Source organism: Lissotriton helveticus, chromosome 6 (genome assembly GCF_964261635.1).
Source record: "Lissotriton helveticus chromosome 6, aLisHel1.1, whole genome shotgun sequence".
In the NCBI taxonomy this organism is placed as follows: Eukaryota; Metazoa; Chordata; class Amphibia; order Caudata; family Salamandridae; genus Lissotriton; species Lissotriton helveticus.
This window is the reverse complement of record NC_136067.1, coordinates 185,345,550-185,363,649: the sequence shown is the minus strand read 5'-3', so window position 1 is coordinate 185,363,649 and position 18,100 is coordinate 185,345,550. Positions and strand designations below refer to the sequence as shown.

The 18,100-nt window shown below is 43.1% G+C and overlaps 1 protein-coding gene across 1 annotated transcript in view; it reads right to left on the bottom strand.

Moving 5' to 3' along the window:
- The window catches only part of PKHD1 (PKHD1 ciliary IPT domain containing fibrocystin/polyductin), a 1,769,028-nt gene that overhangs the window by 652,715 nt on the left and 1,098,213 nt on the right, over positions 1–18,100 (bottom strand). Inside the window, exon 45 of the mRNA XM_078647366.1 lies at positions 12,906–13,039. Coding sequence (XP_078503492.1) covers positions 12,906–13,039 — 134 coding nt within the window. The remainder of the gene's footprint in view (positions 1–12,905; positions 13,040–18,100) is intronic.

Here is an 18,100-nt window from a genome sequence, read left to right as displayed (position 1 = left end):
AGTCTCTTTGTCCAAAGAGCGCAAGATTTCACTGGGAAATTGAGGTGCGACCACGTTGCATTTTGCGCCGTTTCCTGTCGTAGGCACAAAGCCGACCCACACAAGTGAGGTACCGTTTTTATCGGGAGACCTGGGGGAACGCTGGGTGGGTGGATATGTGTTGATCCACGCAGATTCCAGAACTTTCCACCACAGAAATATGAGGAAAATGTGTTTGTTTGTCAAAATCTTAGCTTGCAAGGGATTCTGGGTAACAAAACCTGGTGGTAGGCAGTCGAGGCACCCCATCCTGAATTCCCCTGGGTGTCTACTTTTCAAAAATGTATAGGTTTGCTAGGTTTCCCTAGGTGCCGGCAGAGCTAGGGTGCAAAAAACTACAGGTAGGCACTTTGCCAAAAAAGGGTCAGTTTGTAACTGCAAAATTTAGGTGTGACCACGTTGCATTTTGCGCCGTTTTCTGTCGCAGGCACAAGGCCGACCCACACAAGTGAAGTACCGTTTTTATCGGGACACTTGGGGTAATTCAGATTCGTAAATCAACTGTTATTACCAATTGAGCTTCCATGCATTTCTCCCTTTCAATGAAAGACATTGTGTAAAAAAGAAATCTTTTTGAAAAATGACCAATAATTCTCATGCTAGTATGAGTATTCCCAATTTTGAAAATGTGCAATTATATACTGTTTCTGAACTCTATAATTTATATCCAATTCAGAAATACATAGGTGTCTTTCATACAGATTATTCCATGTATACATTTTCCAAGACAAAATGCTCTATACCCAGTAAATGAAAAAATACCATTGCAAGTTGCTGCTCAGTTTTTGGATCTGGGTTCGTCGGGTTCTTGGTGAAACTACAAGTCCTATATATCCCCACAACCAGGAAGGTCTAACGGATGTAACTGTATATTGCTTTCCAAGAGCTGTCAAAATTAGAAAAAGTTATAGGTGAAAACGTAGAGACAAAAGGCTGGTTTTTTTTAACAAATTTTCAATTATTCCAATATCTAACTGTTAGTTTCTAGAACGAAACCTTCATGGATTTAGACAAATGACCCCTTTCTGAATTCAGAATTTTGTCTACTTTTCGAAAATGTAAAGCTTTCCAGGATCCATTATTGCTTTCAAACTAATTTCTACCATTAACTGGAAGGAGGTGGAAAGCTCTAAAAATAGCAAAAATAGGCTATGTCCAAGAAAAATGCCAAAACTGAGTGAAAAAATTCGGTTCTCTGACAAAAGACTGTCATTCCCTAAAAGCTGAGAAAATTGAGATTTTAGCCCCACAAACCCTTTTTTGATAACATTTTCAGGGAAAAATCCCAGAGGCTTTCATTTGCAGCCCGTCTTTCCCATTTTTCTGAAAAAAACAAAAAAATCACTATATTTTGGATAATTTCTGGGACCCCTCCAAGGGAATCCACAAACCCTGGGCGCCTTTAGAATCCACATGATGTTGGAAGAAAAGGACACAAATTTGGCGTGGATACCTTTTGTGGTCAAAAAGTTACAAGGGCCTAAGCGCGCACTACTCCAAAACGCAAAAAAAAAGGCTTAGCACAGGAGGGGAAAAGGCCTAGCAGCGAAGGGGTTAAAAGCACTCTATTGAACAGTGGCCACAGTAGCCAACGCATTTCGTCCTACAAGGACTTCTTAACAGTTCAACTGCTTAGGCAAACATCCCTAGGTCATGTATTATACAATTTGTCCAAATTGTTATCCTTCGATTCAGTTAAAGAGTCGATTTCATGTGCTCAGTATAAGAAATAGCATACTTGGCGTCGGCATGTGATAAATATATAGTGTGCCACATTTTTTATATTAGGCTTCACAATGCAGCACTCATAGAAGTAGCACATCACCATTATTGATTGTTTATGTGCAGGAAGGGCGCAAAGGTGTCTGTGTTGGTGCTAGGCAGTATTTCTTAGCACAAGGGAAAACACAGGGGTCCCCTGTATTCTTGTAAATACAGCGCATCCCAGCGTTTTTTAAATGATGCTGTTGTAATTTGTAATACTTTATTCGATAACAGACTATCATAAAAGTAAATACAAATTCATCACAAAAGGTAAAATTAGATAAAAACAAGTTACAGGATATAAAAGAGAAAAAGCACGTTTAAAAGCCATTTAAAATACACATCAAAGGTGAAAACAAGTCAAGTCTGGTTTGTTTAAAAGAGATGCTAATTAATAAAGTGCTATTTAATATAATGACACAGTTATATCACTTGATGTCCTAGCCCATTCTCAGTTGAGCAAGCTTTGTACGTATTTGCCATGCTTTCCCCAGAAATTTTGCAACTCCGCAAATTACCATAATGGATGTGGTATCTGTTGTTAAAATGCGGAGGGCCACTGCATGATGCCTTGTTCCCAGTTCTCTACAAACTGGTCTTAACCATCTTCTTCTGGGGCCCCTGTACGCCCTGCAGGCAAACAAGAAGTGAGCAAGGGTCTCAATGGGATTTGCACACCCCGGGCAGGTAACTTGGTGGTGAGAGGATCCTCTCCAGCTTCTAGTAAAGGCATTCAAGGGTAGGGTTCCATATCTCAATTTTAAAAACAATGTTCTGTCTCTCGGACTACTAATGAAATCAAGAAAGGGTTCTAGCTTCCTCTCAGGCTTATGGTCCAAGAACTGGTCGGTTAAGAGGCCCCCCTTTGGATTTTTCAAGTCTCTAGCTTGAATCCACTCCCAATAGAGTTTCTTGATGGTTTCCTTCGGGGGTGGTGACTGAGAGGTCCACTCTTCCCTTAATCCCAAATTGATCGCCAGGTCCCTCAGTTTTTTCAGCCAGCCAATCTTCATTGGGGAATTGACAGTGATAAGATCATCAAGGACAGCAGCATAGTTGGCAAGCTCAGGTGTCCTTCTAAGGCGTACCCAATAAAGTAAAGGCCGAAGGCCAAAAATGTCTTTAAAGGAGCGGCGACCCATGTCGTAGAGTAATGGTTTTAAGGGAGTGGAAATGGGGAGACATACTAGCTCTCTCAGAAACGTATTCTCTGCTTTAACCAGATCTGGCACTCTGTCGAAGCCCCAGAGTTCCGACCCGTAAGTTGCAGCAGCCAAGGCCTTGCCATCATAGACTGCTAAAGCAGGGCTAATGGGTCTGCTAGAGGTCGCACGATGATCTCTAGAGATAGCTCCCGCCACTCTCTTGAAGCTTAAAAGCATTTTAGCTACGTGGGAGTCCTACTTCATTTTTCGATTAATTCTGACTCCCAGGTAGTCAAAGGCTTCCACTTCCTCTAATAAAATGCCATTAAGGGAAACATTAATCCTCCTGGCTTTTTTAATGCCAGACAGCACCATCAATTTAGTTTTAGAGGTGTTAATTGTGAGCCCACGTTCTTCACAAAAGGTACTGAACCTATTTAATAGTTTCTGGAGACCAGAGGGGGTTTGAGACATAAGGAGGGTGTCGTCTGCAAAGAGGAGGGTCGGTATCTTTTCACCCGCCAGGGTGGGGGCATCCACTGGGTCCTCCCTCAAATGGTCAGCCACCCCATTTATTAAGAGGGAGAACAGAGTGGGCGCCATCACACATCCCTGGCGGACCTCCTCTGTACTGGTATTCTCTCTGTCAGTTCTCCTGCATTCCCCCATCTGATTCTCGCATAGGTACCATCGTGCAGCCTTCTGATTCTCGCATAGGTACCATCGTGCAGCCTTTTGATTAATTCTAGGAGGTATCGCGGTAGGCCCATGTCATGCAGCACCTGCCACAATTTGGCACGCGATACAAGATCGAAAGCAGTTTTAAGGTCAATAAAGGCCAAATACAACGACCCCTTGCCAATGGACACAGTTTTCCAGTATGTTGCTGTAAATCTGAAAACCTGGTCTATTGTACCTATTTTCTGCCTAAATCCTGCTCGTAGGTGCGTTAATATGTCTCCCTCCTCTAACCAAGCCACCATTCTAGAGATCAGGACCCTGCCAACCACTTTTTGAATTACATCAATTAAACTTATTGGTCTGCAGTTGGCAGGATCCTCTCTCTCCCCCTTCTTATGTATTGCGACCACTTCTGCTCCTTTCCAGGAATCTGGGACTGTATGGCCCTGTAGCAGGAGATTCATCAGGTGTAAAATGAGGTTAGCCCAAACAATGGGGTCATGTAAAATTAAATCCCCTAGTACACCATCCGGCCCAGCAGCCTTTCCAGGGGCTATGCTATTAATGGCTGCCTGAACCTCCAAGAATGTAACGGGGTCAACAAATTCAAGAGCCGTGCTCTCTGGCTCGGGGTCTGGTTGGACAGCCGGAATGTGCTCCGCACCATCCTCATAGCTGTAAGGATTTAAAAAGTGGGAAAACTATTGATTTTCAGTTATATTGTTTGGGACGGGGTCGGTTCCCCTTCTGGTTAGTTTGTTTATTAAATCCCAAAAGAGAGTAGAGTCTTTTAAAAAGGCCACCTTCCTGAGTTTCTGCCAGTGATCCTCCTCCCATGCCCTTTTGCAGATACCGGGATGTTTCTATATTCCCGTCTCGCTAACCTTACGCCCAAAGGATCTTTTTTCCGTAGGGCTATAGAGATGGCTTTTCTCCTTTCTCTGCATTCTGCGGTGAACCAGGGATTACCACTTTTATATGCAAGATTTTTCCTACCTCTGGTCCCCTCAGTTTTAAAGTGGGAGCCAATGATATCTATAAAGGCCTTGTAAGATTCACTGAGGTCGAACCCTGGCATAGAGTTAAGCATGGGGTTAAGAAGGGAAAGTTCCACTGTCTTGGATGATACCTGGAGAGATATACTAGACAGTGTTTCCTCCTGACATGCCACCTTGTGCCATTTTAACCTGCGATTGCAATTAGATGGAACTACTGCTTTTGAGGAAAGAAGAGAATTTAAGGACTTCCCTTTAACTTCCCATCTAATGCCAGTGCAAAGAGGATTGTGGTCACTGTCGGGCATCTGTTTAACCTCCATATCTACCACGTTCCCCCATAATTTTAAATCTAAGATAATATAGTCAAAGCGAGAGGGGCCATTCAGCCTGTTAAATGTCATAGCCCCATTGGGTCCGAAGTTGTTCTCTCGTTAAGTGCCCGGAGGTTGTATTCTAGTGTCAGGGCATTAATCTGTAGGGCCCTGGCCGTCCATCTCTTAATAGGACTCAGGTTTAGTAGAGGGATAGAGTATTTCATATCTTCCTCACTGGTCCCCAGCAGATCTTCCTTACTTAGGGGTTCATACGTACAATTTAAATCACCTCCTAAGATGATATTGGAACGTGGAGGGATACCTGTTAAAGCCGTTTCCAGAGATAGAACTGTGCTCGAGTTTTGATTGCTTGGGCTTCCTCTGGCATAAACATTGAAAAGATCAACTCTATTGCCATTCAGGGGTCCTTTAAAGGATAAGTGTAGGATGTCCTCTGAATTTGCATTATGGACAGAGATATCCAAGTTAATTGATATCTTGACCCATATATGAAGGCCCTCTGATGGACGACCCAAGCCTTGCGTTACGGCAGGGATAAAGAACGTGGTATAACCAGACTTATACAAGGGTACCAAGCGCCACGTGTCTTGGAACATGCAAATCTCATGTTTATCAATAAATTCATGCCAATCTGGAATATCCAGTTTCTTTTTGAGGCCTGCAATGTTCCAGGAGAGAATACAAATTATGCCTGGTTTGCCCTCCCCAGCCCCATTTGATTCAATATCAAATGTGGGGGGCTGAACAATGATTTCATCTTCAGAAGTACCCTTCCAACTAGTAACGGTGCTGCTACTTGTTGGATGTAAACTAGATGGTGGTGAGCTCAAAGGGACGTTCAGTGTGTTTGCTATTCCTATTCCACTTAGAGCCGTAGGTGATGCGTTGGTGAGTCAATCAACCTCATCCAAGCCTACAAAGGGGATAAATCTGTTTGATGTTTGGATGTTAAAAGCTGTCCCTCCCAATGTGTTGTAATAATGTGGCTTGCTTATCCTGGGTTGCCGGGGTATTAGTGACCTAGGATAAAAATAGCTCAGGTCGTGTATCCCTATCCCCTCTCCACCGGTCCCCGACACCTGGGATCATTTAGGTACGAGATGACCCTTCGGTCCCTGAAATTAATGATTACTGCGTCTCCCTGAGTGTCTTTCGGCCTCTGGCCTACCCACCCAAGCCTTCTCACATTTAAGATTTCCCCATTGATATTGGGAGGTAGTGGTCTATTATTCAGTAACTAGTGAATCACTTTGCTTTTTAGGTCAGTGTACCCTTCCTTTATCCCTGGTTTTAATTCTGGGACCCTTGTCAATATTGCCACGTATGGGGCGGCTTCCGGGGGCAAGTCAATCTGAACATTCGAACCTTTGGGATTCCTGGGGTCTAACATCCTCCCACTATGATCTCCACACACATCTGCTGTTTTGCTTGGGGATGCTTCGGATTCCTTCGCCCTGAGTGTTTTGGATGCTTGTAGCTCGATGTTAGTTTAGTGGAGGCCTGTGTTTTTCCTGATACCTGGGATGTTGGTTTTACAATTTTATTCCCTTTGCTTAAAGGTGTCGATTTAGGGATATTGTCCACTTTACTTAGGTTGTCTATTCCAGATTTGTTACTATTACCTGCTAATAAATCTTTTAATAGAGTTTTATTTGAGGTGATAGCTACTTCTAAGGACTCCAGCTGAGTTGCTAACCTTTTAGATTTCCACAAGGGGTAATAATAAGGATCTTACCAGTTGCCCTATGCTCCCCATTAAATCTTGATGTGGGGAAGGGTGAGCCAGTTTCTGGGCTGGGATTGTGTTCTCAGTTCCTATCTTCCTCGTCATTGGGGGATTCCGGGCGATATTAGGTAATTTTGCCCGCCTACCCTTATAGGTGTTTCCCCCCTCTTTCTCTTTAATGTGGGCTTATTGATCGGTGGTAAGAATGTAGGTTGCAGATTAGTCTTTGGAACAGACATTAAGGGATGAAGTATCAGAGATTCCTCAGGGATAATTTCTAATGAGGGATCTATGCTGGAATTCCTATTGCTATAAGGGGTACTAGTCTCCGATAGTGTGGTAGCGTTGCAAAAGATAGAGGGAATACTGATGTCATTATTGGCAGGTGTTGTCTTCCTACTATTCATATTAGGGGTTGTGGCCAGTTCAATTGGACCTAGCGAAGAGCGTCTATTCTGGAGCTCTGTGGATAGATGGCACTCCGCCATTTCAATCTTCTGGCCAAGCGCTGAAGCAGCTTTTGTAAGGTACTGCTCTATCGTACCCCTTAAAGACCCTCTCTCTAGGGATATCCAACCCTTATCTGCCTTTGCGCCCTTTGGAGACATTATTCGTGGACGCTAAATAGCTTAATGTGCTAAGTTGATTATGCTACACAATTGCACATTGATATAATAGTTTTAAGCAAACAAGGAATTATATGAAGATATTAAACATACGGATAGTTGCAGTTCAGTCCAGAGTTATGGTTTGCAGCGGCGTAGATTTTCCCGGGGTGCAGATGACAATGATATGGCCCAGCCCAGCCTCCTCGGGCCACAGAGGGCCCGCCTTTGCCCGGGCTTAGCCCGGCGATGCTCCCGCGCACTCCCGCGCAGCGGGTGTAGAGATGATTAAAATATTAGGTGGGATGGACGTGGGCGGGGCTTCCAGCCGAACGCATGGCCAGGTGTCTCGTGTCAGGCAGGGACTCCTGGTAGTTGGAGTCCCTGCGGGCGTTCAGCAAGTTCTTCCTGTCAGCCCACTCTCCCCCAGGAACCACACACGGCTCCCAAGCAGGCAGAGGCTTTCTCAAGTAGCAGGGACCACGAGGTGCGGCGAGAGGTTGCAGCAAAAGTTCATGGACCTCGGGTCCCGCAGCAACAGGTTAGAGGTGCTTCTCCACAACAGCGATGTTTTTAAATGATGCAGTGTGGCGCTGCAAAGTTGCTTGCAGCACCTCACCATTTCTTAGTAAATATACCGCTTGTTGCCTAAAAGCCTTCCAGAGGAGCTGGAGGCTGCAGGAGTGACAAGACAGAACCTTTTCAGTAGTTGGAGAAAAGTGGAAGTTAGACCTTTTTTGGTTCTCAAAGGCTGAAAGCTGTAGCCCAGGAGGGCTTAATGAGCCAGGTACCTTTATTGCTGTACTTATACTCAGTGCAGCAAAAAGCTCACTGTGGGGAATACATGGATTTTTTGTCTGTCTAGTGTGTGACCTTCTTGGGCGTGCCTCAGCACCTTATGCCTGTACAGTGGAGATAAAAGCAGTGACTGAGTCCCACTTTTCTCCAAGTACTGGAAAAGTTCTGTCTGGTCTGCCGTAAAATCTACAGTACAGATCCACCCATGTATTTTGGTCCATTCCCAGATTTACAAAGAGTTATAAGCCAGACAATGCATCAAAATGGTATGCCTCTGAGACCCAGGAATTGCAAGGGGAAATGTCAAAATGTTTCTTCCTTTTACTGTGTGTGATTCATTCCGCATCAAATACAGAAAAAGGAAAATTCCTTTAAGGATTATTTTTGTGCATGAAAAGCAATCCTGCTGGTAATGCAGGCACCCTTGCACCGTGGCACCAAGGGTGTCTGTGTTGGCATTCATTCCATTAGCGCAAGGAGGCAGCAGGAATGTGCCACATCTTTCTAAATATGGTGCATTTCTGAAGTCTCCCTTTCATGCAATGCAGTAAGTTTTCTTACTGCGCTAGGTTGTGTGAAATGTTTTTATAACGTTGGAATGTTAAGAACTCCACTGAAGACAGTGGAGTAGCGCAGGGCATATAATGTCTGGTATATGCCCGCAACTCCAACATTCCTATGTTTACTTTCATGTTTCTTGCTTTTTAATTTAGAACAGTCCCCTCTTACTGGGTGGACTGTTCTATTAGTCTTAGAGACCTTCTGCCTCGGGTTATACCAGTTGTTAAAGGTCCTCTCCCTCAGGTTACGGGCCTTTAACAGCCAGTATATCTCTCTGCAGCGGGCTATAGTAAATCTGCCCACTGGAGCCTCATGTCACATCAAATATCCAAGAGATACATCCTGTCACCATCGACTGCACTCTTTTCATGGCATCCTGGCTGGAACTTGCAAAAAACACAGTTGATGGACAGAATGTAGAACAATGTCATATATTCACCCCAGTACAAGGATCTGGGCCTAAATCCATCGTTTTTTTGCACTCCACACCACCCTGGGTTAGACACTGGCTATATGCAAATCAGCTCTGACCCTGGCTGGAACACCTGCTTTTGTTTCTAATCCACTCTTCTGTATTTGTGAAGCAGCCACAGACATATTGCTCAGGTGGGTTTCATAGAATGTGTCCTGTGATACTGATGAACAGTGCCAGAACTGACTGAACAAAAGATCTATGCTGTAACACCTCACATAAAATTGAAGTAGAGAGGAGTCTGGCGCTCCTGTAATCCAGACCACAATCGTGACAAGATCACTCAGTTATTACACGTGAGATAAGACTATTTTTGTAATCCAGTGAAAACTGAATCAATGTTTAACATTATTTACCTCCTGGAGGAAGTTGGTGGGGAAATTGCCTCAATCAAATTTTGATGTGTCTAGATGAGAAAGATTCATGGAATACTTCGAAGGTATCCGTATACACACAATGGGTATGTATAGGTATAATAATTCATCAGTTGCCATCAGAATCCTCAGGAATGAAGGCAGCTCTTTCTGGACAGCCCTAGCATAGATGGTAGAATGCCATGTTAACTACAGTTATAATCTTATCAATGAGTTGAAAGCTTGGAGTGTATGTACAAGCAGAAACCAAGGTCTTCATTCCAGATGTCACTTGACACTGTTTCCAATTAGAAGCCTTTCTGGTTTTTATTAAATAAATTGCAAGTAGAAACTGGTCCAATTCTGTATTGCAAGTGTTAGTATGCATAGGCTTAGTCCAACGAGTGTGTCATCCAAAGAAATATCAAAGGATGTGACAAAGGATTTTTTTTGGTAACCCATTAGTTGAAACATGCATTATAATACTTGTTATAATGCAAATTCAGAAGAATTTAAATTTGAAAGTCTGCAGGGATGGATTGTATTCAATGTAACATTCTCCCTTTAAGAAAAATTATAAGTTGAAGACATTGCAGTAGAATTTCATGATAGACAGACAAATCAAGCCACATCAGGTCTCTGAGAAAAACCCCATTTGTAGAGTTTTTCATATTATCAATTATCATCAAATATTTAGTTCCACAGCCTGAAGCACTATAGCTCTGTTGAGAACAAGCAGGTTGAGTATGCTGTATTTCTTCTGATGCTACACAGCACCCATCCTTTATACGACTTAAGTGCATAACATACATTTTACCATCAGTTGATAATTCTTTAACTACACTGCATTGGGCATAGATTTGTTGGTCTGGGTTTTGACAATGCACCTGGCAAACAGATCTTTTGTCTCCAATATACATAAAGTTGGCTTTGGGTCTACCCTTTTGAACCAGTCTCTTATAGCCATTGGATGGAGACTTTGTCACTTATGTTTTATCTCAGCCAGTGATGTAATAGTCTCTTAACTACTGCTGTTGATTGTTTGGATGTATCCTTCCACCTTCCCACTGTTTTACAGATGAAAAACAATGATACAGTTTCTAATTAAGTTTTCTAATGTGGGATCAAGCAATAGTTCCTTATTGATTTTAGCCACTAGTGGAATCATTTACGACTTGCCGTCATTCATTGTCACACACTGCGGTTCCATTTTACAAAGGGTTTGTAATGATTGTGCATCATTAGCTATGGCTTGGGTCCTCTTAAGGAGGTAAAAGGTGATAGAATTTGCTGCCTGACACTGCCTTCTTTAAGAATTCCAGCTGAGTGGTATTATTTCTTCAAAAAGCAAACGCTGCCTTGATAACTTTTTAGTTCTTCAGTTAGTATGATCTGAGACATTAAGCTCTAAGCATGGTGGTAAGACCCACCTTAAGGCTTTCTCACTAGCTGAACATTACAACGGTATGTAGTAAGAAATAAATCACCTTAAAGTGGAATTATGCAAATATATATCTCAGAGAAATTCTCACTTAAACCCCAATCCATGAGCTGAGAAACTGAAGAAGCCAAAATCTCAATGTTTGTTTCTAAGATCACTTTAGCCTTATTATTATAGGTGAATTATTTTATTCCCTAAGCACTGTCAGGGTTGTAGCTTGGTTAGTAAGACTTAGGTTGAGCTTCCGTTTTTCGAACAATCACGCTGGCATATCATGTTAATCAATATATGTAAAGCATCGCATGGGGGGTTTAAGAGCCCATGGAAAAGGAAAGGAGTGAGGATTGTGAAAGGGTACACAGTATTTTGATTTGATTTTAATTTAAATTTCGATATGATTTTAATTGTATATAGCTCTTGAATACCATGAGGCGTCTTGGCGCTGCTGCTGATTTTGTAAAATAACCATGTTTTAAGACCTTCAAAACGGAGTTGAGAGAATGTGTGTGTTTTTGTCTGAGCGAGTATTTAAAAATTCCAGGTGAAATCCGACATACACATTTGCCATACCTGACTGAAAGCTACAGTACACAACTATTTATTAAATTATACATGTATTAGGATGGGGGGCATAACACACCAAACAACCCCTAGAAGCTACATCCCTGAGCCAGCCGCTGTCGGTAGTGGGTGTACCTCCAGGGCGGTGACGTGGGGAGGTGGAGGGGCAGGATGGGGAGTTGTAATCTATGGATTGCGGAGCTTTACAGGTAAGTAAACATAAATAAATAAAACGAATTTCGTTGCGCGCACTGCATCGCATTTGGGTATGCAGTGCACGCAACAAAATTCATTTTATTTAATTATAGGTTTACTTACCTGTAAAGTTCTGTAACCCATAGATAACTACCCCCCACCTTGCCCCTCCCCCTACCCACGTCACCGCCCTGGAGGTACACCCACTACCGACCACGGCTGCCGTGAGCCCTTCAACAAACAAGCTAAATGTTACAGCCGAACTATTGGATTCACCTAGAGGAGGTAAGAGCAATAGGATTGGCGAGATTAAATTGTGACAGATTGTAAATGTAGGGGCAGATTTATGAACGCCTTGCGCCGTCGGTGCATCATTTTTAACATGGGAAAAAGTGACGCACCGGCGGCGCAAGGCTTCATAAATCTGCCCCGTAGTCTTTAGCCTCGTGATTGAGTGAATGTTTTCAATCGCTGGATGCAATCCAGTGCTTAATTTGTAAAATAATAAGTGCTAGGGCCCTGACCAAGAGGCCACTCCAGCTTGCACCACCCATTGCCCCATCATCACTGCCAATGACAGTAACATAACAAAACAAACAACTACTAATCATCCTCTCTCGCCTGCAAGTGCGACAGTTCAGATTATTCCAGGTCCCCAAAGCTACAGGAATGACTGGCGAGGCAGGTATTACTATTTTGTAATGTATATTGTATTCATAAACAACCGTTGTTCTGCTCCTTTCTAAATTTGATGAGCAGCGCCACCATTGTGGTGATGATAATTAAGTGCCGGTGCCAAACACTTGAAACCACAGGCTCAAATTAAGCACTGGCAATCACTTAAAAGCAGAGCTACATTGGAAAAAATAACAGCAAAACATACTAGCAGCAGTAATAATGCCTCGCAAAAAGATCACTCCCATGCAGATATATGTCAATAATATGCTGTTATAACAGCATTTTATAAGTCTATTCAAATCATTCCATGTATTGTTTTTGCCAAAATGGAAATACATTTTTAAGAAAAAGTTCACCCTTTCTCCTGCAAATCTACGTGGAGTACATAAACTTGGACATTTTAATAAAGTGGAAAAGTTGTAGTTTCACACTTCACTAGAAAAGTTATAATTTTATCAACTCTCATAGCTATGGCACACATTGTTCCAACAACCATATTCTAGGTCACATACTCACAATAATCGCAAAGATGTTTTCTGTCAGAAGAACTTACCTCTACTGTATTGGTGGGGGCTCGGATGAGAATTCCAGCCGGTGCTAATATTTCATTGTTTGAGAGTGCATCTGTGGGGAAGATTTCAATTACTGCATTTCGGCAAATTCTGTTTCCATGTTCCACTCCTTCTTCTAAAATGCAAACATAAAAACTATTTTTGTCTCAAAATATTATGCCTAAATAAAATACGTTTTTCTAGAAAATAAATAACATGCAAAATGGAGGACGCTAAACTTTATGGTGAACTTCAGAAGCTAAACATGCACTGAATTTTGCGGTATATTTATAGGGGAATAGCGCCACTTTTAGCGATGTTCTGGAGGAGCTATATCCTTCTCCATATTTACAAAGCAGTGTTGAGCGACTTTTTGTGGCTTTAACTCAGCCTTGTAAATAGGGCCTCGATACACGCATCACTTAGAGTTAAAGTGGCGTGCAATGAGTGTTGCAAGTTTGCATTCCACTACAACACCCATTGCTTTTTGAGGCTGCCCAACATTTACAAGGATGTGTAAATCTGAGGCTGCGCCAAAAACTAATGACATGCAAGAGCAGGCGTTAGGATGGCGAAACGAGGAGAAATACTTATATTTCTCCTCTTTTTTGCTTTTTCTGTGTGTGCTACATTGTGCAGCACACATAGAAAGAGCAAAACGCTGTGAATGCTTGTTTAGATGCAGGAAGGGATATCTTCACACAGGCACCCTTGCACTATGATGCAAGGAAGCCTAATATAGCTCTAGGCAGCTAATTTTAGCACCAGCACTAGGGAAAACACATGGGTGAGATGTATTGTTATATATTCGGCGAATCCCTGCGTTTTGGAAATGTCGGAGCGTGGCGCTGCCAAATATGGCTCAGCTCTGCGCTCCGGCATTTCGTTGTAAACATAACCACTCGCCTTTTATCATTTACTATACACTCCATACCAGTTCAGTGGTCCTGTAGATCACACATGCCTTCAGCCAGTGTTATCCAATGCGTACAATGGTGTCCAGTGGGGGAAACAACCTTTACAACGCAGTCATTTCATCACACTACCTTTACATAGCAGTCATTACATCGCAGCATCCTTTACATACATGTCATTACAATGCAGCCATTACATTGCATGTCACTACAACGCATGTCATTACAACGTATGTCACTACAATGCAGGCATTACATTGGAAGTCATTACAATGCAAACCATTACAACGCATAGTACCCTTACACTATCCAACACTTACCCTACTGTTGCGCTCACTGGAGTTAAAATATTAATTTTTACCCCTACAATATCCAACACATACCCTACTGTTGCACTCACTGGAGTTAGAATAGTAATTATTACCCCTATACTATCCAACACTTACCTTAAATGCAAAGTAATAGTATGCATTATAATGGTATGCGTTGTAAAGGTATAAAGCGATATAATGGAATGCGTTGTAAAGGATGTTGCGATGTAAAAACTGCGTTGTAAAGGCATGCATTTTAAATGTATGCATTGTAACGTCATACATTCCTCCAGTGGTCACCGGGTAAATAGGAAGGCCTGCAGCCGTATCCTGGTGCCAGGGTCTAAAGTGCATCGGCTGCAGCATGAGGGCAGAGATAACTTCTCCCCACTGCTCTATGCATCTTCACAGCCTATCTATGCTTCTACATGCCCGGCCAGCGCACTTCACACACTCTCACGCACACAGAATCCTGGAACTAGGCTTGTCCATGATACGGGGTTTTGGGACTGGTGGTGGTAGGCTCAGGCTTAAAAGCACATGCATATTGTGACTATTTGCAACACCTCAAAATAAATGCAGAAAACACGTTTGCTCAGGTTTGGGCGGTTGATTTATATGATTTTGCAGTTTCATAGATTGAATAGAAAATAAGAGGAACAGTAAGGCAGCCATGGAAGGGTACAGGCCACCCGGTAGAACCTGCTGCTAGTGTCAGACGCATGTGAACATGATAAGGCTCTGGAGGCACTATGCTGCTTGAGGGATCCTGCAAAAAACACAGTTGATGGACAGAATGTAGAACAATGTCATACATTCACCCAGTACAAGGATCTGGGCCTAAATCCATCGGGTTTTTTTGCACTCCACATGGAGGGATCCTGTCACCAGGGCTGGCCTTTAGCATGTGCAAGGTGGCCCAAGCCCAGGGCGCCGGCCTCCAGTGGAGAGCTGGAGCTCCGTGATGTTGTCACCCTCTGATTTAGCTCCAAAGAAAAGTATGTTTTTACAAGGCCAGGGTAGAGTTTGCAGAAACTCCGTAAAGTGACCAAAAAACTACTCAAGGTTCCTCAATGCGAACGGAAGGCTTCTCAACATGAGCGGTAGCGACCATCCGTGACAGCCTGCGTTGAGAAAGGGAGGTAGTTTAGCGTTGGATTTTCCTTGCTCGCACCCGCAAACTTAACGTTGGAGAGTGTGAGCGAGGAAGAAAATCCACTTCACTTTGCGGAGCTTTTCAGAACTCCGCGTGCTGCGCGGATTGTGAAAAACTTTGCAACTCCACGAATGGAGAGAAGTTCATCGCCCAGGTCTAGTTTAAAGTCATTTTCTGACGGCTGCTGATACTCTTGTCTGCTTTTTGTTAGCAGTCGCACTACTGTTGGAGGATAGAGGGAAGTTTGGTATGCGAAAGAGAAAATGATTATACTTCACCCAGGACTGCGATTGTGTGAGTAAATAGACCGACAGAGGTGCAATCGCGTTACGGTGTTGCCCTTAACAAGGCCGCTGGCCGCAGCACACCCACGTTTGTGCCCTCTTGGGCTGTGACAAGCATGAACCTGGCAGTCGTGAGAATGCACACAATGAGGCACATACGAGGTCAAAGACAGAACAAGCAATTTACCCATTATTCCCCGTAGCAAACTAATTAAAGGGCGAAGGCGGACGTTGAATCTGACCCGGGGTATCTGTTGCTTATTTGTTTCCAGAGGTTTGCCGGATTAAAATGTCTCACACTAGGAACATCCTGGGGGCGAAAGTGAAGACAAACAGCCAGGCTACAGTTACATCATCTTGCTATTCAAATGCAGTCTGCTGGTAAGTGCTAGCATCAAAACAGCACCCGTGCGCAATGTCCTGAATTCAGAGCCACCTTTGGAGCAGCGCAATAAACAAGCACTGACAACGCCAAGAGGTTTAAAAAATAAAATAAGAAAACATGTTCGTTATTAATTTTCAAGCGTGTGAGCGAGTTTAAGTGGATGGCCGAGTGGGTGAATGTGAAAATGATTTGATGGTTGCACGAGAGATTACATTAATGAATGAGTGATTGAGTGCAAGGATAGGAGAATGAATGCACTTGTGAGTGAATGCATAGACTGATGCATAAGTGAGCGCATGGAAGAATGGACAAGGAGGTGTGAATCCTTTGAGATATTGGGGGGGGGGGGGTGTGTACCTTGCCGACAACAGAGTAAGACATATGGACCTTCTCTTCCTTTCCAACAGATCTACACACATGTAGCTGGCAGTCTATGTGAAGGATTACCTACATGATCCAACAACATGCCACCACAGTGTCAGAGGCAATACATGCTGGACGTGGTTATTCGCATACCTATATCTGGTTCTGGTGGCTCAGTGAACTAATGAGTCCACAGTAGGAGCCCATGTTTGACCTCCAGGTCACAGGTTCAAATCCCAGCCGGTCCACTCTGCCTTTCATTCTTCTGAAGTCAATAAAATTAGTACCATTGAGTTGGGTAACAAGAAACATTTATTATTCAGTGCCAAGATACCCTTCTGGGTGAATGTGCCCTTAACAAATGCATAAGTTATGCTATGGGCAGTATTACACCAAGTATGGGCACCAACAATGTCCACATTTTGCCAAGTAGTGTGACCATTATGCCACTACAAGCATTAGCCAAATATGGGTCGCTCCTTCCATAAGCGTCTACAATATGGTAGGAATGACCATCCTTATTAGAGGGTCATTATTATTCTGAATGGAGGTGCCATCACACTTTGTGAGATCACAGTATGCCAAGAATTGCCAGTGATGTGCTGGCAAAGATTTGCCACCATTATGCCAAGAATTACCACCATAATGCCAAGGGCAGCATCACGGCAGCCATGAGTGCCACTGAGCCATCAGTGTCAAGAACATGCAAAGACATACTACCAATATGGCAGAACCACCGTTATTATAAGAGTGAGTTCCAGTTTACCCACAATAGGCCTAGAAATGCAACCAGTATAACAATAATTACAACCACTATTGTAGAGATGGGCCCATCACGACAGAGACGGATCCAATATTCAAGGGGGAGGGGGCATTAAATGCCACACGTGGCCTGGCAGCCCTTTCTCTTTGTACAGCTTACATAGCCTCTTGCGGTACAACTAAAGCTGTCTCTGGCCAGACCTAATTATGTCTGTCCTAAGTGATTCCATTAAATCCCATTCTACATGTTTTAATACGGAAAAATAATCTAGCTTGTGGGCTTCATAATTAAAGACAACATCTGAGGACCGCTTTGAAATTCTCTCAATTTCTGGAGGAAATGCTAAAACTGGAGGAGAATTTGTGGGTTTCCTCCAAGATTCTTCAAACAGCTTCCAACACCCAACTACGTAATAATAAAAAAGATGTATTTATTTATAGAGCTTTACTCCCGCTCATCTGTCCTGCTGTTTCTAGGCACTAACTGGCTGGGTAAATCATCTCGAGTAGTAAGTATTACGTCCGATAGTATCTTTTACTTCTATTCATAGGTGTAAAAAGACACTCGCTGAGAAGTTTATGAGGAGCATTAGTTCCAGGGCTCCTCACGCACATGACACCGTAGCTACCTGTGTCATCGGCAGATTTACTGAAATATTACCACGTGCTGTAAAAAAACAAAACGCATTGTCTAGTGACTGGAACACACACTTTCCCTGTGCATGGCGTCCCGAGACATCTTATTTTACACCTAACTATCAGTTTTCATATGTGATTCATTTCAGGGTGCTCCTCTTTTCCATAGATTATCCCACAGTGCTTTAGTTAAAGGACAAACGATATATATTTCAAGCTAACAATGTGCCTGGGGTGTATCACTCAGAGCATCTCAGGACAGAAGACACCAATTTGACATTCATCATTCTGGAGCTAACAATAGAGTGTCAAGTCCTGCTTGGTGGACTGTCTCGGCTCATGCCAAGAGGTGTGGCGTCGCGTAATTGAATATGCCCTTGCCTTTC